General features: G+C 36.5%; 1 protein-coding gene, 1 long non-coding RNA gene and 1 pseudogene across 2 annotated transcripts; 1 reads left to right on the forward strand and 2 right to left on the reverse strand.

The window, feature by feature from the left end:
• On the reverse strand, nt 1–3,449 carry LOC120150185 (protein OS-9 homolog). Its single transcript, XM_039162888.1, has 7 exons — nt 3,347–3,449; nt 2,187–2,262; nt 1,429–1,635; nt 1,278–1,349; nt 959–1,074; nt 659–782; nt 1–15 (listed from the first exon to the last, which is right to left on the reverse strand). Exons 3-7 carry the CDS (start codon nt 1,606–1,608, stop codon nt 1–3), a joined length of 507 nt encoding a protein of 168 aa, XP_039018819.1. The 5' UTR covers nt 1,609–1,635; nt 2,187–2,262; nt 3,347–3,449.
• A 2,898-nt stretch (nt 3,450–6,347) lies between these two features.
• Nucleotides 6,348–7,532, forward strand: LOC120150186 (annotated as a pseudogene).
• A 2,048-nt stretch (nt 7,533–9,580) lies between these two features.
• On the reverse strand, nt 9,581–10,791 carry LOC120150172. Its single transcript, XR_005518506.1, has 3 exons — nt 10,679–10,791; nt 10,192–10,338; nt 9,581–9,767 (listed from the first exon to the last, which is right to left on the reverse strand). It is a non-coding gene; the product is annotated as an uncharacterized LOC120150172 (long non-coding RNA).
• Nucleotides 10,792–23,490: the final 12,699 nt, after the last annotated feature.

Genomic DNA, 23,490 nt, shown 5'->3' on the forward strand with positions numbered 1-23,490 from the left:
CTATTCTTCCGGTGTCTGAAGTAATTCCGGCATATTTCAGTTATACTCCTGTGACATTTTCTTTTTTTCTTTTCTTCGGGGACTTCTTCTTTTTCTTCTTCAGGATTATATGAATTACATAATGGATGTTCAACATGTTCATTCACAGTCGTAACTTCCTCCTCATTATTATCAATAACATCTTCCTCGGCAACGGCTATTTCATCATAAAAATTCGGGTATTGACAAATATCAAAATCATTACACGCAGGGTTTGTTTTTTCTTCTGAAACATCATCAAAATCCAAGTATTGACCAAGATCAAATTTCGAATACTGACTAGTACTCAATTTTTGGATGGCTTATAATCATCTAACTGGTCAATACGAAAACCGAAATTTGATGTTTAAAGTTGATTGGGATTTGGGTTAGGTAAAGGTTGTGGGTTTTGAGATTGTGTTTGATATTGTGTTTAGTATTGGAAATGTGGTGAAACAAAAGTTTATTGGTGATGAAATTGTGGTGGAATCATTAAATTTTGAGGTTGATAACAACGTTGTACATTGTGAGCACCATAAACTGGGGTTGAAAAACTTAGTTGATTACTACCCGCTACTGACTCAATTTCACTACTTCTAGGTTTAACAACATACAATGTAACATCATCTTCTTGCGAAACACTAATGTAAGCCAGAAAAATTATATTGTGAAAAAAGAAAATTAATAATTGTACGTCACATGTCTCAAGCAAGAGATTAGTAAGATCGCATAGGATTCCATTCGTATATTGATGAGCATGATACCTGCATGAGACATGGAATCGTTATATAGTCTTTTTCTTTCTTTTCCTTCTTTTAATTCAGTATAATCTTGTACTTTACACTACTTGGAACTTTTTTTGTAGGTGAAACTTGAGTAATTATAATAAAGATGACAAAGTTTAGGTGCAACCTAAATTTTAAACCATGCAAAGTCTCACCTTTGTGACAGATCGTTCGAACGAGGATCTTTTAATGTGGAGACGTCGGAGAGATTCTGGTTGAAAGAAGCACTGGCCTCTTTATCATATACACCCAAGACAAATTCCTGAACCACCTATAATTCCAAAATCATAGAAAATGTACATAACAGGTTGAGTATCCATAACAGGTTCTGCTGATTGAGCATGTTTGTTATATTTTGTGCAATTCATTTCAGCAAGTAATGATATTCCACATCACTGAAAGAACTCTCACTCTAATGAAAAAGCACAAGTCTAATGTAAATATGAGGACCTTAAATTCAATAAAAAAATCTACCTTATCATCTTCCACATGTACTTGTTGCAATTGCTTTTGATAGCAAAATTCATAAGACCACCAACCTTCTTGCTGCACAAAACATAGCTACATTATCAATTCAATATAGGGGACACCAAACAAACAGTGTGTGTAGTAACCATGTGCTCACTCTGATAAAGCATCGATCTTTCAGTACTTCCAGCAGTTCATCAGGCGACTTTAGTTTAACCCGTTTTTCGGACTCCACAATCATGCTACTAGTGTTCTGCAGATTAACAGACTTTAGGGTCTTCGCTTTCTCCACCATAGGCAAGAAACATAAAAAATCCTTTCCATCTTTATTCGGCATAGCAACGGACTCCTGATCATCATCATCCTGCAAAATGTTCCAGGCATTGTAATATTGGATCATCAAAAATGGCAAGTCCAGATGGAAATTGATAGTTTCAGAATTCAAATCAAAGGAAAAGCAGCCTACTAAAGCTATATGCACATGGAGAATTATGACAAGATTAAGACACCACAAGATTTTCCTTGTTCTTATACCATTATAACCATCTTTCTTAGAAACAGTACCAAGTTCCAATCCTCTAGTTGTTCGAACACAACCTCTCCAGTTTCTATACAAATTTTCTCAAGCATTCAAACGTATAAAATGAATCATTATGCTGAAGTGTTTTGCTAGATAAAAAGTATACTAGTTTATTTGAACTCCAGCTCACACTAAGGTGTACATGTAAAACATTTTCACCATTTATAAATTTTACTCGCTGAAGGAAATTTGCAGTGGTGAAAAAAAAAAGTCTAATGTTATCCAACATCTGTTAAAAATTGTGTTTCGCATCTATTACCAACTGGTTTTTCATTAAAAGTTCATCAAACCCAGGATTGAAAAGCAAAAAGTGTTTAAATTCTACTCTTACTTACGGGATGGTAGGGAAGCCTTCAGAATGGATTTCAATATTGTATTTTGGTTCACGGGCGCTCCGGCCAAGTGTGTCGTCTGTTTATCAGTAAAGAGTTAGAAAAGCATAACAAAGAAGGAGAACCAATAATGCAAACCCTTTTTTTTTAAAGAAAAATGTACTAGACACAGCTAATAAATCAGTTGCAATATAGTAATATGGAAAACCTGTGTATGATAACATCACATACAAAGACTGATTTGGTTGCAACAATTAATAGCTCTTTTTAATGACGCTTGGGGTAAGTGAAGACCAAGCATTCTGGTTTTTTCTCTTCCGCTTTTTTTTTCAGTCTCTGGTTTACTTGGTTTCAAGTTCACCCTTCTATATTTACAATAGCCTTTCATTGAGCCACATATACAAAGCCACAAGAACATAAGCCAATTATCTGCAGTTCACCATGCATGTCAGCTATGATCCATAATATCCAATTTTTCAAATAATCAGCTCTTAGCATAACTCTGCTCACATCCAATTTAACCTTTGATTTGTATAAAATTATACTTTGCCCCACTCGAGCTGATATTTTGACTTCTCCCCTACTTATTCGTAACTCTATTAAAAAACATTTGCAAAAAATAGTTGCCCTCATTTGATTACAACACTTGATTGAATCAAATACCAAAACCACAAAGACTCCATTTCTTATCATTGACGGCCGATGGATATAGAACTAATTAGGAATATATCGAGAAGGCTGGCGGGACGGTCCCCAAAATTTCAAATTCTCGTATAATTTATGTATTTTCTTGAATTTTCTATCTACAATCTATTTTCGCCACTATAGTTTTACAAGTTCAGCCTCCTAGCATAAAATATTGCGTCCCCTGAAACTAATGAAGCTCCTTCCGTCTTTGGTGCTAATTTCACCACTCAAGCAGTAATTAACAATAAACAAGTAACATATCTTATAATCCAGGAAATATTCATAAATCTAAAAAGAACAAAACCATTGGTAATAGATATTTTAAGTTCCATCATAAGGTCTCATGAGCTCAACACTTCTCTGTTTCACACATGAAAGCAATAATCAAAGAGAATCAAAGAAAAACCGTAACTAAAAAAAATAATTAGATTAATTACATAAAAAAAGGAAAGAATATATATGAAGTATGGGCTTACCCACTTGAGACGGGAAAATCTGATCAGCTAAGACATTGCTGGCAGTATGTATATAATTGCTACAAAACTAAGAAACAATCTCATATTTGGTTCTTCTTTCTGAAGAAATGTTTTGTGCCTGCAAAGGAGAAGATGTAGCCACAGCCGATGAAGATGACTCAAGTCTACGCAGATTGAGCAATGGAATCACGCCACGTCACGTAAAGGTTTGACGGTGACTGAGATGGGCTTCGTGTTCTTTTGTCCACTATCACTAACAGGGCGGACCATAAAGGCCCTGATTTCGGAATTATTTAGTTTTTTTAAAAAAAAGGAGTTTAAAAATATTTTTTTTACAAAAAATATTATTTTTTTTGAAAAATATTATTAAAGTTTCAAGTATTAAAAATTTAGTTAGACCTCTAATTTCTTTTGAAAAATATTAAATCTATCAAAATTTCTAAAAGCTTTTATTTAGACTTTTAATTTTTTTAAATAAGTAGATTATTTAAATTATGGTATCAAAATTTATTACTGACAATTAATTCAACGGTCTAATCTAATTATTTAATCGAAAGATTTTCAATCATTTAGGGTGAATATATGATAATATTTGTTCGAAATACTAACAATCATTTGACAATGAATACTTATGCACCCCTGCAAACATGTACTTGAACTCAATACCTCAAACGATAACAACAATTCATTAATCATTAAGATTGTTTAGTTCGTATAATATATATATGCTTAAATATTATAACAATAACTTCTTTTTAATAGCCTAGGTGATTATAATGTATTATTTGTTCGTAATCTTTTTTAATTATCGATTACGTACACACATTTTATAAATATTTAATCCAAGAATTCAAGAGAGAATATATTAATGTATTTTGTAAAATGATCATAAATTAGAACGGTTGGGAAAGAAAGTGGTTTTGGGATTTAAGAAAGTAAAAAGTGAATGTCACGTTTGTGTGGGAATCTTTCTTCCAACTTTTCCGACAAAACCAAGAGGAAAAAGGAACTGAGTTTCCAATAACACACGTCTTACCGTTTACAAACTTTAAAGATTCAATTAAAATTTTATTATTTTAAGAATCTTTGTTGTAATTTGTTAATAGAAATAAATTAATTTGTTCGACCTTGACAGTTCATCGCTTCTAATTTAAATAAAGAATTACGATTAGTCGAGGATCAATCGATGGTCGATAATGTTTTGTGAGAATGATGGTGGGAAGGTCGTTAATGTAGGCGAAGAACAAGAAAAAAAATCCCTTCTTCTTGGCCAATGAAATTTATAATGACTGAGTATAATGATATTTGATATAAGAACTACCATGACTACTTGTAGATTGATAAGTTATATATATATCTGATTAGGTGATCAAATTTTAGATTTTGACCTAATAGATTGATATGACTGGTTAGAAATGAATTTTTTCATATACTATAGTTGATTTGAGAGCTTGCATCCGGATAGTATGAAATTATAAGAAACTTTGGTAAGTAAAAATATTTATTTAAAAATTCTAAAAATTTGAGAATCGATAGTTTTCGAAGATAACTTACGGAAATATAACATAAATCTTTGAAATATTTTCATATCGCTTTGACGTGAATATCTTTTGAGTTGTTTTGATCAATCTTTCAACTTTCCGTTATAAAATACATTTTGGATTTTGAACTAACACATGATGAGTTAGACAAAGGTATGCATATCCGAAGATAATTTTATACTCGTTAATTTTATAAATTAAATTTGTTTATATTAAATGAGTATAATTAAAATTAGAATTTATAATTATGAGGAGCATAACTTAAGGAAGCTGAGAAAGGTGTTGTAATGAGGAATGAAGGTGGTAGTAGTCAAAACAAATCTCTTCCTTTGCCATTTTATCAAAGACAAGAAACATGGAAGGAATTCCTTGGAAAATGGGATTAAAGTCGAGCTGAAGTTCTAAAAAACACACACACAAAACAAAAATCTAATAAGAACAAATTTCATCTGTTTTCTTTTCTTCCCTACTCTCCCTGCAACACACACATATTCCATTTTCTCGTTAAAAAAATTATCTTTTTGAATTTTCCAGGAAAATTCCTACACCTCGAATTCATTTCCCCAGATAAGTCTTCTGCCTTCAAGTTTCCTCCTTTAGTTTTGGTTGTGCATGAGAGGTCTTCCCTTTTTAGCTGATGTTGAGAGCTTGAGGATTGTTTTGTTTCTCTCTGAACTGGGATTTCTTAGTATTTTCTCTTTTGTATTTTCCATTTTGGTAATCTGGGTTTTAATGGTTTTAGGTGCCTAAGAGGCTAAGATCTTTTTGTTTCATATATGGTGTATCTGAACTGGTTTTTGAATCTTTCTTCATAGTGAAAGTTGTCAAAAGTTAGTATTTTAAGGTCTTTTGGGAATTAATTTCATCCTTGGTGGGAGGTTGCTTCTGGGGTTGAACTTGTTAACTTGTATATCAAGTTATTTCAACATCAGGGGTAGTGATTTCTTCTTCTTGTTTCATTTGATTAGTTTGTGTTGGTTTCTAGTTCGAGTCAAGTTATTTTCTTTTTTGTTGGGTTTGCAATGGGGAAGCATGGTGGAATGAACAAGAAGCAAAAACAAAGTCGAAAACAATCGTTCGAAATCGTATGATTCCGACACGGCGGTTTTCATTGCCATGTGTCAAGAACTGAAGGAAGAGGGGAACAGACTGTTTCTGAAAAGGGACCTTGAAGGAGCAATGATGATATATGAGAAGGCCCTCAAATTACTTCCTAAGAATCACATAGATGTACGCCGTCTTAGGACCAATATTGCTGCATGTTACATGCAGATGGGGTTGAGTGAGTACCCCAAGGCAATCCATGAGTGTAATTTGGCCCTCGAGGTAATACCGAAGTATAGTAAAGCATTCGTAAAGCGATCGAGGTGTTACGAGTCTCTGAATAAGCTGGATTTAGCTTTCAGAGATGTTAATGCAGTTCTTAACATGGAGCATAGTAATACCATGGCATTAGAGATTTCAGAAAGGGTAAGAAGTTCACTTGAGAAACAAGGTGTACCGGTTGAGTTACATCTTGAATCCGTTGAGCCTCATAGTGGCTTCCAAAGTTACGAAAGTTGTCAAAGACAAAATGAAGAAGAAGATCAGCGAGATTGAAGAATGCGTTGAACCGCCAAGTGCTTTGCAGACTTCAAAAGTTGTCAAAGAGAAAACCAAGAAGAAGAACAACAAGAAGATCAGTGAAGCTCTAGATAACAAGGTTGTGGACCAAATTGAGGTGAAGGTTGACGAAAACGTAGAAGATAAGAAGGCCGAGGATAAATATGTTGAACGACTAAGTGCATCACAAATTTCGAAAGTTGTCAAAGAGAAGAAGATCAGCGAAGCTCAAGATGACAAGGTTGTGGATCGAATCGAGGTGAAGAAGGTTGATGAAAATGTAGAGGAAAAGAAGGCTGAGGATAAATGTGTTGAACCACCAAGTGCATCACAAACTTCGAAAGTTGTCAAAGAGAAAACCAAAAAGATCAGTGAAGCTCAAGATGACAAGGTTGTGGATCGAATTGAGGAGAAGAAGGTTGATGAAAATGTAGAGGAAAAGAAGGCCGAGGATAAAAAAGTTGTTGAGGAGAAAATCAGCAGTAAAATGGAAGTACCAAAGAAGAGTGTGAAGTTGATTTTGGGTGAAGATATAAGATGGGCTCAGTTGCCACTTAATTGCGGCCTTGTGCAACTAAGGGAAGTATTTCACGATCAATTTCCTAGCTCGAGAGCTGTTCTTGTCAAATACAGAGATGAAGAAGGTGATTTAGTCACAATCACCAGTGATGAAGAGTTGAGATTGGCTGAAATAGCAACAGAATCACGGGGTTCTGTGAGGCTGTATGTTGTACAAGTCGATTCCAAACAGGATCCATTCTTCGAGAGATAACCGCAATGGAGTTCACAATGTTGAGATTAAACGAGGTGAGGCTGCTAAAAATGGTGATGCTAGAAAGGTTATGGAAAATAGAAAAGACTCGTGTTGCATCGATGACTGGATAATTGAGTTTGCTAAACTATTCAAGAACAATGTTGGGTTTGATTTAGATGCATACTTGAATCTTCATGATCTTGGAATAAAGCAATATTATGAGGCCATGGAGGATACAATCATGCCCGTTTTTGAGATTTTGGTGGTCCTGGACGAACTAAAAAGTTAGGCCCTAATAAAATATTTAAATTATAATTTGTATTTTTTTCTTCGATCGTGTTATGTATATCATTATTGTGAACATAACAAATAATATTGTAATCGCTGCAAGTATTGTAGTTATGGATTTTTAATAACATATATTATTATGTACATAACGATTGTTTATATTACAGTTTTGGACGATGTCTGCATAACAATTATTGTTGAGGTTACATATCATTATTTAAGTAATTGTTCATAATAATAAGTGTTAAAAAATAATTTTTAATGGTAGCTTCATAATAGTAAGTATTGGAAAAAATGACTCCCTAATAAAAAATATTAAAAAAATTAAAATTTAAAAGTATGTTCATAATAACAAATATTAAAAATATTGACCCTCCAATAAAAAATACTAAAATATTAAATTCATAACAAAAAATAAATATTAGAAAAAAATTGAATTTTAAAAGTGTGTCCATAATAACAAATATTGAAAAAATTGGACTGATAATAAGTATTGAAAAAAATTGGGTCTTTAATAACAAATGTTAGAAAAAATATTGGCAAAAAATTAAACACTTATACAAATATTATAAAAATAAATTTTAAAAATAGGCCCTAATAATAAATATTAATAAATAAGCCCAAAATAATAAATATTAAAAAAAGTAAAACCATAATAACAAATATTTCAAATAATTGAGGCCCTATAATACATTATAACAATTCTGGGCCCCGTCTGGCATGAATGTTTGGAGCCTGCAATTGAGAAATTTGAGCATGCTGGAGTTTCTCCAACAGATATAACTGTTATGGTAAAAAACAATTGTTCGAATAACATCGCACCGGAAGGTAATATAGTTAGAAATTCATTACTTTGTATCATCAGCTAACATCTGCATAAACCTTAAGATCATATCTTTTGTCAATTGCAGGCTTAGGGTTTAAGAATGACGAGATAATACGGGCATGGAATGAGATGTATGAAGCTAAAAAGTGGAAGAATGACTAGAACCATTACTTAGACGACGAGTTTCGAAAATTTATCATGCATTGGAGCATGCATAAGTTGCATGTTGTTTTTGAGTGGCATTTTCCAGGATACCAGTTGGTCAAAAGACATATCTAACTTCGTATTATTTGAACTGAGATTTGCAGTACTGCATTATAGTTTGGTAAGTTGATTCTTTCTTAAAAACAAGAATGACAAAATCTGCGGCAATACAAATCATGCACTTGGAATTTTCACTTTAAATATATTTTCTAAAAGTATAATGTCAAAAACTGCCTTTAATTAGATATTCATTTTAATTTCTTTTCTTTTTCAAGTATTTTGACCCTATGTTTTATTTTAAAGTGAAAAACTCTTAAAGATTAACTAAATACTCACTTTAATCTTTATTCATTTTTTAAACATTTTCACCCTTTACATTTCATTTTAAAACAAAAATCTTATTTGTAGTGTTATCATTTATGCCTCAAAATGAAACGTATTTTATCAATTGCATGTTTATTCACCTCACTTACCAAATTCTCAGAATATTGTATTCAATTATTTCCATGAATAACATAGGATCATCCCTTGTGCAGGGTCTTTTTTTCTGCTATTGTCTTCTACATCAAACATCAACCTGAAAGTTGTGTGATTCCCTTTTTCTTCTTCTTCAAGAAATTGGTTATCAATACATGTTTGGGTATGACTTGAAGCAGGCAGCAGCAGCAGGAATCTCATGTTTTTTTTCTGTTGGTTTCTGCTCTGACCTTCATCAGTTTCCCCCAACCTCAAAGAAGTATAAAATACATGCTGGATTCATTATTGAATTGCAGTTATTTATAATATGTTTGCCAGATTGAATCGCCAAGTTTCTTTTGAGTTTACAAACTTGGCAGTTTTATTAAGAACTTTTAGAAGACAGTTGTGCATTAGGTTGATGATGATTCTAGTTTTTCTTGTATTACAAAAGCAGCTTTTCATGTCTCAACACACGCTTACTTAGTAGTTGAGAAAAGCTAACCCCATCCGAGCGCAGCTATCTACAATTACAGCATACGTTGCAGTTTTCCTCCCCAGGCTTTTATTCCGGTCGAAAGGTGACGAGGCTGGGGAGGGCAGTTGACTGAAGCTTCTTGATTTCAGCGGCTGTTACCTGGCACGACTCCAAAGATAGTGATCGTAAATTCTTCAGAGGCTTTAAATAAGGCAAACCGTCATTAGTTATGTTGGAGTTCGAAACATTTAACGACACCAATGCAGTCAATTCTGCATTCAAAACAAAACGCAAGATCCATCATTAGAAGAGCTCAGTGATTTCATCAGGGAACACAGCAAACGACTAGAATATTTTCATATTCGAGTAGCCACTAATAGCAGTATCAGCTCTCAACTAATCAATTTTCAGACCTGCCATTCATCCTATATACTTTAGGCATATTTAGTTATTTACAAGCCAGCTTGTCGTAAAGCGCTAGACTGCAATGAAAATGCTACAAATTACTGATCCTCTTCCAGAATGCCGAGTGAGTGTGGGACTATTGGCAGATGAGATAATCAGATAATAGAGACACAACTCTCTTTGTATACACACATCTCGTATCGGTTTCCATATGTTTGTTCTAGAAACGTGGTGAAGAAGAACAACACCAAACAACGCCACAAAATCCAGAGAAGAAGAAGCAAAAAATACCTGAAATCAACTCCAAGGATTTGTTTGTCAGGTTGCCGTTTTGTGAAAGGTTCAGTAGCGTTAAGGAGCGGAGATCTTTGATATTTTTAACACCAGAATCAGTTAAACCCCCTCCGCATATTTCAAACGATTGGAGGTTCTTGAAGCCTGTTTTAGCATGTAAATGGCAGGTGTAAGAATATTTGAACACATTAGAACTGTTAGAAAAGTCTACAATGAAATTGAGAGATCATAAGAACTCTATACCATTGTAGATATACACCTGACACCTCAATACATTAACTAACAGAACTTATATTTCTTAGTTACCAGTAAACTCTCTCGATTATATATGTATATCCAAATTATATTCAATCCTCATGAGCCAATGAGCAAAACAGAACAATCAAGTTTTCCAAGTAAGCAAAATAAGAACATCTAGGAAACAATAGGTTAACGGAAACAATGATCATGCAACTTTCCAGCCATGGCTATACTTGTGACATACATCGTAAATAATTTGTTCCACCGTCTGAAATTCTAGCCCCAAAGAGATCTAGATGCACCAGTCCAGCCAAACCTGCATCGGCAAAGTACAAATGAAAAGTGAGGATTTATATGCATCCTTAAATCATTCCACGATGGGAAGAGAGCAATATGTAGAGATTGAGATCAACAATTTTTAGCCACTTTGACTTGGCTTTGGAAAAATAAATCAACTCAATAAGTCATCTTTGTGCAGCAATAATTGGTATGATATTCTTAATGAATCACATAAAGATACAACTTCCTAACTGGTGAATAACACTACTAAATTGGTTTCCATATAATAGCACAACTATACAACCAGAGCCATAGATGAAATGGAAATATTCCACTATGCGATTTTAGTTTCGCGTTGCGATTTTCATTTTCGCGTTGCGAATTTAAGTTTCAGAAACTACTCTTATTCTGCAAATTGAAACTTGAATGAATTGCATTACTTCAACCAAAAAACAAAGACAAATACTAACTTCACAGTGTTGCTAATTTAAGTTTCAAGAATAAACTACTACTCTTTATGTTGTCCTTGAACCTGCAGTAAACCTATATGTTGTCCTTTTATGTTTATATAAGTGTTTACTTCTGGAATGTTATCTGATGCATTTTGTGAACTATGATGGAATAATGACTTAGGTGAATACCGTGCTAGTTTGAAACATATTTGGCTTTGTTTTCACTGTTTAATATCATGTATGTTTATAGTGTATAATTTGTAGTTTTTGGTATATCTAACTTGGTATGTTTATTGTTTTTGTAGAATTTTTTTTCGGCTCAATTGACCTTAAGGAATAAATATAACCTAGCCACTAAAATTGTGTCGACGCTTACACCTCTACAAAGAAAACTATTTGAGGATACTTGCTTCGGGCCATGGCTGAAAGTACAACATCCGGGTGGAGATGTTATGTTGACACATTTGTTTCTTCAGACCATGACTAACGATCTACCCGAGAAGATACAACGTGGTGATGAAGAGATATGGTTTCATTTTCCTCCGGCGTATACTTGTTTTGGGTGGGAGGAGTTTTGCTTAATCATTGGTCTACGCTTCGGACACGATGAAATAACCCGGTACACTAGTCATATCTCCCGCCCATCATGGTTATCTCGGGTTTTTCCTGATCTGGCAAAGTCGAAGCCGAGTTTACACGTCGACGACTTGAAGAGATTATTTGTTAAAGATGGTTTTACTCGGATGGATGACCTTGATGTTGTCCGAGTATGCCATTTATTACTTTTGCATGCCGACTTTTTAGGCAAAAAGGGCAGACAACCTATTTATGATGACCTAATATTATTGGTAGAGGACCTAAATGCATGAAACATGTTTCTGTAGGGTTCATATCTGTGGAAAGCTACCTGGAAGAAGTTGTCGTCTGCCTTTGAGGACCGAAAAAGTTTGTGGGGCGATGGTTCTAAATACACTTTGGAAGGCTTTATTTGGGCCTTTAAGGTTAGAATTTCTATATAATGTTTCTAAATTTATAATTAATTATTTAACAATTACTGATGTTTGTGTATTATATTGTTTGTAGATTTGGATATTTGAGGCTTTTCCCAGCATGCGGACATATGCGATAAAAAATTCAAATGATATTCCTAGGGCTATTACCTGGAAGAGGATCCGCATGTTGGATTGGGAAGAGTTACTACCATATACGACGATGAATGATGTAAGTTAACACACAAATACTATCATTTAGTTAAACAAGTTATTACTAGTACACGTTTAACTTTGTTTGAGCTTTTATATTGTTAGGAGGCCAACTATCCATTACAGAGGCTGACACCCACAGAGGCTGAGCTTGCCACTGATTAGTGGCAAGCTAATAAGCGGTTTTTTGATGGGAAGGATGATGAGCACCCCCCACTTCGAGAGCCATCACCTGATTTGGGCCGATTCTACAGCTCGACACCTGGAGCCATCACCTGATCGAGCCTCTTATCCACCTCCACCATCACCTATTCCATCACATCATCGAGCCTCTTCTCCACCATCACCTCATGATAGGTGACCGGCAAAGAGGCCACGGCATTTATCTCCCTGTTCTCCACCTCTACGGGATGAGTTATGTGATGAGGTTGATGCTTTACGTCATGAGGTCGATACTTCACGTGAAGACAATGGTGCATGGCGTGATGAGGTAAGGTCTTTACGTGGTGAGGTGGATGTTTTACGCGATGACAATGGTGCACTACGTAATGAGGTATCTACTTTACGTGATGAGGTAGCCGCTCTACGTGAGATTGTTTCATCATTGCAAAATGAGGTTCATACTCTACGCAATGAGGTAAATTTGTTTAATACTATACTAAAAATGCAAATAACGTTTTTTTGGCATTATTTATTTATTTATTTACTGATTTATGTATTAATTTATTTTCAGCAGCCCGATAAGGTAGATGATTTACGTCGGGTTTTTCTTGCACGACGGGGTTCACGCATCAGACGTCGTACACGTGCCATTACGTCTCCTTTCACCCCACTAGTGCCAAGATTCCGTAAGAAGAAGCCTGATTCATCTGTCATCGTTCAAGAGGCTCATTTCATCGTTCAAGAGGCCCCTCCCACCGTTCAAGAGGCCCCTGTCATCGTTCAATGGGTTCCTCCTACCGTTCAATGGGTCCCTCCTACCGTTCAAGAGCCTGATTCACAACACGTCATTTGTCGACATATTGATAAACCCCCTCTCGTGTCTGATATGATGGATGCGTGTTGGCTTTCGTATGAATTATCGGCCAGTACCATTCCTCAGGAGAAGAGGGAAACACTACCAGACACAATTACGGATAATACCCTTTGGGCTAAGACCGTGTAGACACCAATTTTCTTGAAAGATAGAACTAGCAAGAGTTCATCTCCTAAGAGGACTCTTCCACTACCATATCTTTTAAAGCAACAACCACACCAACAAAGGTGCAACAACCGAGCAAGGAGTCTAGTTGCATTAGGATTCTATTGTTAGTTAGTTTTTTTCACTATAAATACATGTAATCCTTCCCATTTGTAAGACACGATTATCATATGGGATTACGCACACACAAAAAAAATACCCTAAGCAAATACGCACGAAGCCCCAAAGATTCGCTTGTAATTTTCAACAGAGGAATAAAAGAGGTATTTTTACCTATATTGCTTCGATTCTCGCTTGCATGTGGCTTGTTTCACTTCTTCTTTTCCGTTTTTACTTTGAAAAGGCCGATGAACACAAGGGAACCGAGATATTTTCTCTTAGATCTACGCTTCCCCGAGGCTTATTTTGAAAAACTGGTTTGATTTTTGGTTGAAGGAGGGGAAGAGCTTTTTAAAAATCTATATTAGTCCATTTATTTATTATATGAATATTTTATTCATTTATTTTTATTATTCATGTTATTATTATTATACATATATATATATATATTAAATTATTTTTATTTTATTTTTTACTATATTTTATTATTATATATATATATATATATATGTGTTTCTTTAATATTTTACTTATAAGTCTATTATTACTATATATATTGTAATTATCTTTATCTAGTTATATATTTTTTTATACTTTTAATAGTTTATTTACATACCTATTATTAATATATATATTCTTAATTATTTTTATTTGATTATTTCTTTATTTACATAATATATCTTATAACTTTATATATATATTATTTTATTATTATTTTCATTTTTTATTCATTATTATATATTTTTTTTAAAATCTTGTGTCTTTATCATTATTATTATTAAACATTATATTATATATTACTAACCTAGAAGACTTATTGTTTTGTTTTATTTCTAACTAAAGTCTCTCCCACTTTCTTCTTTTTGTCTTATTTCTGACTAACGCCCCCCACTTTCGGTGAAGTGAGAGAGTAACTTTTCTATTTTTAAATATTTGTTGTATATATATATAGCTTATTTATTTTATTAATACTTTGATGTATATATATTTTCATTTTTTAAATATTACTATATATAATTATTACTTTACTTTTTTTTCCTTATCTTATCTTATTTATTTATTTATTTATTTTATTTTTTCCCTTTTATTTTATTCCTTTATCTTATTTGTTTTTTTACCTTGTTTATCTAACACATTTCTCGATTTTTTAAGGATATTTTCAAATCAATCTAAGGTAAGTAATTGAGATCGTATTTTTACCTTTTAATTTTAACTTATAATTTTATTAATTTAAGTCAACTGAAAATTACATAGTACTGAAAGGGCAGTTCAAGGGTGCTAACCTTTCCTTGACTGTAACCGACTCCCGAATCCGACATATCTTTGGTAAGACGCAAATCAGGTAAGAAATAAGGTATTCGATCTACCTATTTATCTTAAAATAAAAGATCGGTGGCGACTCCAATCCATATTTTCCTAAGTCAAAGCCCAATTCTGGGGCCCAACCGAAAGACGTTACGACAGCTTGGCGACTCCGCTGGGGACATAGGTAAGTGAGTCAGGCTAAGGTAATTTCCAGTTGTCTTTTTAACGAAAAGGGTAAGTTTAAATTTTAAGGTGACATCTCGATCCTTTTACTTACTTTTGATTATATTTTCGAGTAAATAGTTGTACTAATCGTTTTCTCACGATTTGAGCCTTCAAATCTTTTTTCACTTAAGGCTCTATACTCGAGCTCCAAACCCTGTTTTAAGTGAGGGTAAAAGCGACGCATTCGTGTGAATTTATTCGCCGCATATGCCTAGCAAGTAGCCTTCGGGATTCATATACCTTATGTCTTCGTGTGAATTTATTCTCCGTATAGACATAAGGGAATGTGTCCCCTCGAGTTTAACTTAGTCCACACAAGCCTGTGATGGGACTAAGGGCCTGGTAAGCCCAAGGGGGCACCGGCGAGGAGAACTCGGGTATCATTTTTTAGAACCTAAACCGAGAGATTGTAGAGAATTAGAGCCTACCCTGAAACCACATTCCAAGACCTAGGATATTTTCACCCTAACCATGTTTCTTTTTTTCATTCCCTTTCGTCATTTTATATTTATTTATTTTTTATTTTACTAACTTTTTGCATGTGTTTGTTTTTAGCATTTACATCATAACACGAGGCCATTGATCCTTAAAAAGCGTTTATTACACACAAAATAATCTGAACAAATGGACAAAGGTGTTGTAATACAAGAAATTAAAAACCCTGAGGTACGATTATGGTCGAGAAGACTCAGAAGGAAAGGGGAGACAATCTTCAAGGAAGCTATGTGTCAGAACTGGTTAGCTATGCCTCTATCAGCCTAAAGCAGAACGACGTGCAAGAGCTTCGAGACATCTGGGGCAGTTGGAAGAATGATCAGAAATAGAAGTTCAGCCAACGGTACGGTGACATTGCATTATTGCTTCATATCAAGACCGATGAGCCCTTGATCAGAGCCTTGGTTCAGTTCTGGAACCCGGGATACAGTTGCTTCACTTTTAATCAGGAGGACATGATGCCCACCATTGAAGAGTACACTACAGTTTTGCACTGTGAAAATATCAGACTGGAGCGAACTTATATTAAACACATCAAAAGTCAGCCTTTCAAGAGTGCACTAGCCAAGGTTGCTGGGGTTGACGAAAGATGGGTAACAAACCAAGCTCAATGTAAAGGCAGTGGGGAAGGAATTGCCTGGCTTCATATCAAGCAACTGATGAAGGACCATCCCGATGAGTGGAAGGTAATAGACCTGTTTGCACTGGGTCTGTATGGTCTGATTATATTCCCGAAGACTTTGGGATACATTGATGCTGCTGTGGTGGAACTATTTGAGCAACTTCCGAAGCGAGTCAACCCAGCACCGACCATATTGCCGAGACTTTCCAATCTCTCAATCATTGTATAAGAACTAGCGGATGAAGGTTCATTGGGTGTACTCAGCTCCTTCAGGTCTGGATATATAACCATTTTTGGAAGACTAACGGGGTTGCCTACCGCCGATTTAGCACTACATATTCCCCTTTGGGAGAGTTCATCACTATGAAATGGCATGAAGGCGCTTCAAAATAGAAGTGGATGAAAGTCTTCATTCATCTTCAAGACCGAGATATTACTTAGAGAGCCCCCTGGTTGTTCCTCAGTGACATTCTTTTCCAATGTGGGGACTCTGATACTATGACCTTACATGGAATTTGGGGTGTATTTGGGTATGCTCCATTGTTAGTACTTAGATAGTATGGGGCACGTCAATTTGTCCGAGCAACATGCGGACTAGCTAGATCAGAGTTTGTGTACCATGGTGACAGTTATAAGAAGATGATCAAGGAAACAGTCGATTCATGGAAGAAAGTATTCCCGATGGATGTTGTAGCTGCCAGAGACATGCTTACTCCAGATTATATGGAGTGGCAAAGATTGAGAAAGAATGATAACATCCCAGTGCCAGACTGTGAAGACACCCGGACCATGGAGGAACATCTCAAAACTGCCCCTTCTGAACTTGAGATAGCCAAGGCAGAGTTTGAAGCTGTGAATAACGAGCTAAAGCAGAGAGTTAAGGAACTTGAAGCTGAACACTATCAATGGAAGCTAGATGCCGACTCTCAGAGAGATAGAGCAAACAAACTGGAAAGGGAACATAAAAGGGTCCGTTTTGAGCTCGAAGACTTGAGAAAGGGGTATCAAGATAAAGTCAAGGATAACTCCAAGTTGAAAGTGTCCTCTGAGTACTGGAAGGATGAAGCTCATAGCTTGAAAAGAAAGTTTAGGGGCCTGATGATGAAAAAAAGTTCGAGGGGCCTGATGAGAGAGCCTGGAAAGAACATATGAAGACTGCCCAGAGACGTTTAGTAGACAGTCAGTATCAAAACCAATGTTTGAGAATCCGGATGGCTGATCTGGAGAAACAACATGAGAGAGATGACAAAACAATAGTTGAGTTAGAAGCTATTGTAGATGGGTTCAAGAAGCAAGCAAGCAAGCTTCAGATAGTGCCCTTTGACGGAGGTTTACAGTGGCGTTTTCGTTGGGAGCAAGCACAACAAAGGGTAAAAGCTAGAGACGTAGTCATCCGAGATTTCCTAGATCAAGTACAGAAGGTAGCCCATCATCTTCACGGCCTGGAAAGGGAAGTCGGAGTCATTCGACAAGGCATTCAACCAGTGACAGATGAAGGCAAAAGACTTGTCAACCTATTAGAAGCTGTTCGGGATCTAGAGGATTTAGTCCGAACATACATTTGATTATTTTTATGTCTCTTACAAGATAAAACATTTTTGTCTGAATAAGGATTATTTATAATAATGGACACTTTTCTGGATCAATGCATATAAATTACATACATCACACATTACATACTTTGTATTTTTATTTTCATATTTCCATGATTTTACAAGAGAAAAAGCAAACACCAAGTTTACCACCGCAAGCATTAAGTACGCATCACCCACACAATACTCGAGCAAAGAAGAGACAAATGGAGGCCATAATGGAAAAACTCGAGGAGAACATGGCAAACTGCAAAAAGAACTGGAAGATAAGATGGCTCAAAATAGTCAGAGCACCTTGGAGTTCATCAAGAAAAACCAGGAGTCATTGGTCGGCCAAATCGTGGCCAAGTTATCGGGTTTGCAGCAAGCAAATGCAGTAGGGGGAAGTCCCTCCGAGGGGGAAACCATTTCACCAACTCCACATGTAGTTATTTTACCCAGAATTCTACCCAGACCACAAGAAAATTCTTCTGTTGTCAAAGGAAAAACATCATCTGCTATTTAGGTGAAAATTGAGGTGCCATTAATGATCGGACCAGCCACATACAACATTGATTTTCTAGTGATGGATATCATGCCTTCTTACAACTGTCTTTTGGAAAGGCCATGGATTCATCAAGCTGGTGCAGTACCATCCACACTGCACCAAAAGGTTAAATTTGTTATTGACGGGGCCTTAGTAATTATCAATGCTGAGGAGGTTATCGTGGTGAGCGTGACCACAGAGGCCCCGTACATTAAAGTGGACGAGGAAGCAATGGAGTGTTCATTCCGCTCCTTGGAGTTTGTGAATGCCACCTTTGTGGCAGAAGGAAGAACGATTCCTAGACCCCGGCTTTCCAAGTGTACCAAAATAGAGATCATGCAATCATTGGGGTGAGGTGCCAAGACTGGAAGAGGGTTTGGAAAGTTTCTGCAAGGGAGGATTGATACAATCTTTCCTATTTCAAAGCCAGACCAGTTTGGGCTCGGCTTTAAGCCCACTTACTATGAAAAGAGAAAGAAAGTTCAAAAGAACCGAGAGAGAAGACTAGCCAGGTTGACTGGAAGTGAACTTCAATGGGAACCCATGACATTCCCGCCTCTTTGCCACACATTCAGGTCAGGTGGTTATGTATTTAAGACCACCTTGTCAGATTTAGAAGCGGATTTGGAAGATTTGAGCATCAATACCGTAACCACTAGAAATACTGACAGCGAGGATAGATCTGGGATATACCCTCTGCCACCTGGGTTCGTGCCTAGCCGTTGGTCGGTCGAAGAACTACCTGTGGTTTACAAGAGTCTTTCAGAGTAATATTCGAACTATCCCTATTTGCCTATACCCGGGGAAATATGTGATCTTTTGTAAGAGTGAATAAACATTATGTTTAAGTTCAATAAAAGATGCATTTTTCCCTCTTTCCTCTTCCCATGGCAAACAAATTTTCCTTTATTTCTTTTTTTTGAGTTCATCGTCTATCTTCTTCATTTCGATACTTTATTTCTACTTTCTCTTGAATTTAATTCTTGACTATTTCGTGTAGGGTATTTTCCTATCAAACATGCATATTTTCCTTTTTTTCAAATCCCAGATAACAATAATGTAGGCACTAATGATCCTGATCCGGAGGTGGATTTTGAATCGACCATTTGTCCCAGGAAATTTGATGAATGCAACACTAAAGAGGAGTGCAACTTGCCTATCGAATTATTGAGAATGGTAGAAAGAGAATATAAACAAATACTGCCCCATAAAGAGACAATCGAAATCTTGAATCTGGGCACTGAGGAAGATCGAATGGAGGTTAAAATCGGCACAACTCTTTCGACTGAAGAAAGAAAAAGACTGATAGATTTACTTCGGGAATACAGAGAGGTGTTCGCTGGTCATATCAAGATATGCTGGGGTTAGACACAGATATGGTAGTCCACAAACTGCTTATCAAACCAGAATGCAAACCAGTACAGCAGAAACTGAGAAGAATGCGACCAAAAATGCTCCTTAAGATCAAGGAAGAAGTCAAGAAACAATTTGATGTCAGTTTTCTTCAAGTGGCCAAATACCCGGAGTGGGTAGCCAACATAGTGCCTGTGCCAAAGAAGGATGGGAAAGTACGCATGTGTGTCGATTACCGGGACCATAATAAGGCAAGTCCCAAGGATAATTTTCCTCTGCCACACATAGACACTCTGGTGGACAATATAGCCTGGAACAACTACTTCTCATTCATGGATGGATTTTCGGGGTACAATCAGATCAAGATGTATCCTGAAGACATGGAGAAGACCACTTTTTTCACAATGTGGGGAACTTTCTGTTACAAAGTGATGTCTTTCGGATTAAAGAATGCTGGGGCAACATATCAGACAGCTATGGTGACCCTGTTCTATGACATGATGCACAAAGAAATCGAGGTTTATGTCGACGACATGATTGTTAAGGCACAGACCGAGAATCAACACGTCGAGCATTTGAGAAAGCTCTTCCAGATATTGAGAAAGTTCCAGCTTCGACTGAACCCTAGAAAGTGTAATTTCGGGGTGACATCCGGGAAACTATTAGGCTTCGTGGTCAGCAGAAAAGGCATTGAGGTTGATCCTGACAAAGTTAAGGCTATCCAGAATCTACCTCCACCTCGAATACAGAAAGAGGTCCGTGGTTTTCTGGGCAGATTGAATTACATAGATCGGTTCATATCTCAATTAACCGATAAGTGTGATCCAATTTTTCGCCTCCTCCGAAAGAATAACCCTGGAGCATGGGATGAAAACTGTCAGATTGCATTCGAGAAGGTGAAAGAGTACTTATCTAATACTCTATCTTAATATCCCCATCCCAGGCAAACCTCTGTTCTTGTATCTATCCATATTCGAGAACTCAATGGGGTGTGTCTTGGGCCAACATGATGAATCAAGAAGAAAGGAAAGAGCCATCTACTATCTGAGCAAGAAGTTCACCGATTGCGAGGTCAGATATCCTCCTATCGAGAATGTTTGTTGTGCTCTAGTCTGGGCTACAAAAGACTTAGACAATACATGATGTATCACACCACGTGGTTGATTTCCAACTTAGATCCTTTAAAATACATGATGGGTATACATGCTCTATCTGGAAGGTTAGCCCGATGGCAGATGCTTTTGTCTGAATTCGATATTGAGTACGTGAGCCAGAAAGCAATCAAATGGGAGTGCCATATCAGATTTCTTGGCAAGTAGAACCGATGAAAGTTATGAGCCCTTAAATTTTGATTTCCCAGATGAAGACTTGATGGCTTTATCCTTAGAAGAAACAAATACTTCAACAGATAGTTCCTGGAGAATGTATTTCGATGGGGTATCAAATACACTAGGACGTGGTATCGGGGTAATACTGATCTCTCCAGAAGGGAGTCACTACCCATTTACCAGCAGACTGAACTTCGATTGCACCAACAACATGGCAGAGTATGAAGCCTGTGTCTTGGGAATTCGAGCTGCACTGGGGCAAAATGTAAATACCTTGCAGATATACGGAGATTCAACATTAATAATCTATCAGCTCCGTGAGAATGGGAAACCAAAGATACAAAACTGATGGAATACCAGAAGTTAATATTGGATCTGCTCAAAAAATTTGATGAAGTCACCTTCCACTATGTGCCAAGAGAAGAAAATCAAATGGCTGACGCTTTGGCTACCTTGGCAGCCACATTCAAACTTGGTGGGGAATCTGAAATGATGCCAATTGACATGCAGTCGTATGAGTACCCGACTCATTGTTACCAGATTGAAGAAGTGCAAGACACCAAGCCTTGGTAATACGACATTTTACAGTATATCAGGCATCGAAGTTATCCAGAGGAAACCACTGAGACCGATAAAAGAACCATTAGAAGGATGGCAGCTGGATACATCCTTGATAGGGAGGTCTTGTACAAGAAAAGCCATAACCAAGTTCTGTTAAGGTGCGTCGATGCTGAAGAGGCAAAAATGATAATGAAAGAAGTATATGATGGAGTTTGTGAGCACATGCAAATGGACAAATGATGTCGAGACAGATAATGAGATGCAGATATTTCTGGTCCACACTGGAAAGTGATTGCATCAGCTACGCTAGAAAATTTCATAAATGTCAGATTTACGGAGATAAAATAAATGTTCCACCTCATCGCTTCATGTCATAACGTCACCATGGTCTTTCTCTATGTGGGGCATGGATGTTATTGGGCAAATCCATCCGAAGGCTTCGAATGGTCATCGTTTCATCCTTGTAGCTATCGATTATTTCACTAAGTGGGTAGAGGCTGCTTTTATGTCAATGTCACTCAATATGTTATTTGCAAGTTTTTGAAGAAAGAGATCATATGTCGGTATGGTTTACCTGAAAGGATCATTACCGATAATGCTACAAACTTGAACAATAAAATGATGAAGGCTGCTTGCGAGCAATTCAACATAAAACATCACAATTCTACTACTTACAGACCAAAGATGAACGGCGCGGTAGAAGCAAAAACAAAAACATTAAAAAGATGGTGGAGAAAATGACCGAGACCTACAAGGACTGGCATGAGAAGTTGTCTTTCGCTTTGTTCGCTTACCGAACCTCGGTACGAACCTCGACTGAGGCAACCCCATTTTCACTAGCCTACGAAATGGAAGCAGTGTTGCCCATTGAAGTAGAAATTCCGTCATTATGGGTCTTGATAGAAATTAAATTGGATGACCCAGAATGGGTGTAATCCAGATATGATCAGCTTAATCTGATAGATGAAAAGAGACTGAAAGTCATTCACCATGATCAAATCTATCAGAAACGAATGATTCGAGCACATGACAAGAAGGTATGCCCGAGAATATTCTGTGAAGGAGATCTGGTGCTGAAAAGAATTTTGCCAGTTCAGAAAGATTTACGAGGAAAATAGACGCCAAATTGGGAGAGACCTTATGTCGTAAAAAAGGCATTCTCCGGAGGAGCCCTTGTCCTGGCTGAAATGGATGGGCCCGAACTGCCACATCCTATCAATTCGGATGCAATCAAGAAGTACTTCGCTTAGGATGAAAACCCGAAAGGGCGTCCTAAGTTGGAGAAAGAATAAATAAAAAAGAACAAAATGTGAAAGACGTTTAGGGTGCAAACCCGAAAGGGCACCCTAAATTGAAAAAAATGAAAATAAAAAAAAGAACAAAATAAGGTGGGTTCAAGATGAAAACCCGCAAAGGGCGTCTTGCAACCAAGGATGGGTCCAAGTTGAAAACTCGAAAGGGCGATTTGGATAATTCAAGAAATCCAGACAGTTGAAACTCCCCGGCATCTGAATTTTCCACAGACTCAACGAGTCGGAGAAAGGTTGCACTCTCCTGAATGTTGTCGCATTCTCAAAGATCCTTTGGCAAAGGCTGTATTCAAGGTCACCTAACGGCTTTTCAGCTCAGAAGTGCCCACATTATTGAAATCTAAGGCATTCATTTACACCTCATCATGTCTTCATCTTCCAGAATATTTGCCATGTATTATTTCTTTTTTTTCCTCTTGAATAAAAAACAGTCTTTTTCTACACCAATTCCTTTTGAGCATCTTGGATTGAGCTTAAGCTTATTGATTTATTTACTTATGCAAAAG

Source organism: Hibiscus syriacus, unplaced genomic scaffold (genome assembly GCF_006381635.1).
Source record: "Hibiscus syriacus cultivar Baekdansim isolate YM2019G1 unplaced genomic scaffold, ASM638163v2 tig00111016_pilon, whole genome shotgun sequence".
Lineage (NCBI taxonomy): Eukaryota > Viridiplantae > Streptophyta > Magnoliopsida > Malvales > Malvaceae > Hibiscus > Hibiscus syriacus.

Bases quoted from the DNA above. Each gene is read 5' to 3' on its own strand.
- LOC120150185 (XM_039162888.1), bottom strand. From the start codon at position 1,608: ATGCCGAATAAAGATGGAAAGGATTTTTTATGTTTCTTGCCTATGGTG. The intron at 1,350-1,428 runs GTGAGCACATGG...TGTTTTGTGCAG, and splicing joins AAGATCGATGCTTTATCAGA to CAAGAAGGTTGGTGGTCTTA. The intron at 783-958 runs GTGAGACTTTGC...TGTCTCATGCAG, and splicing joins TCGAACGATCTGTCACAAAG to GTATCATGCTCATCAATATA.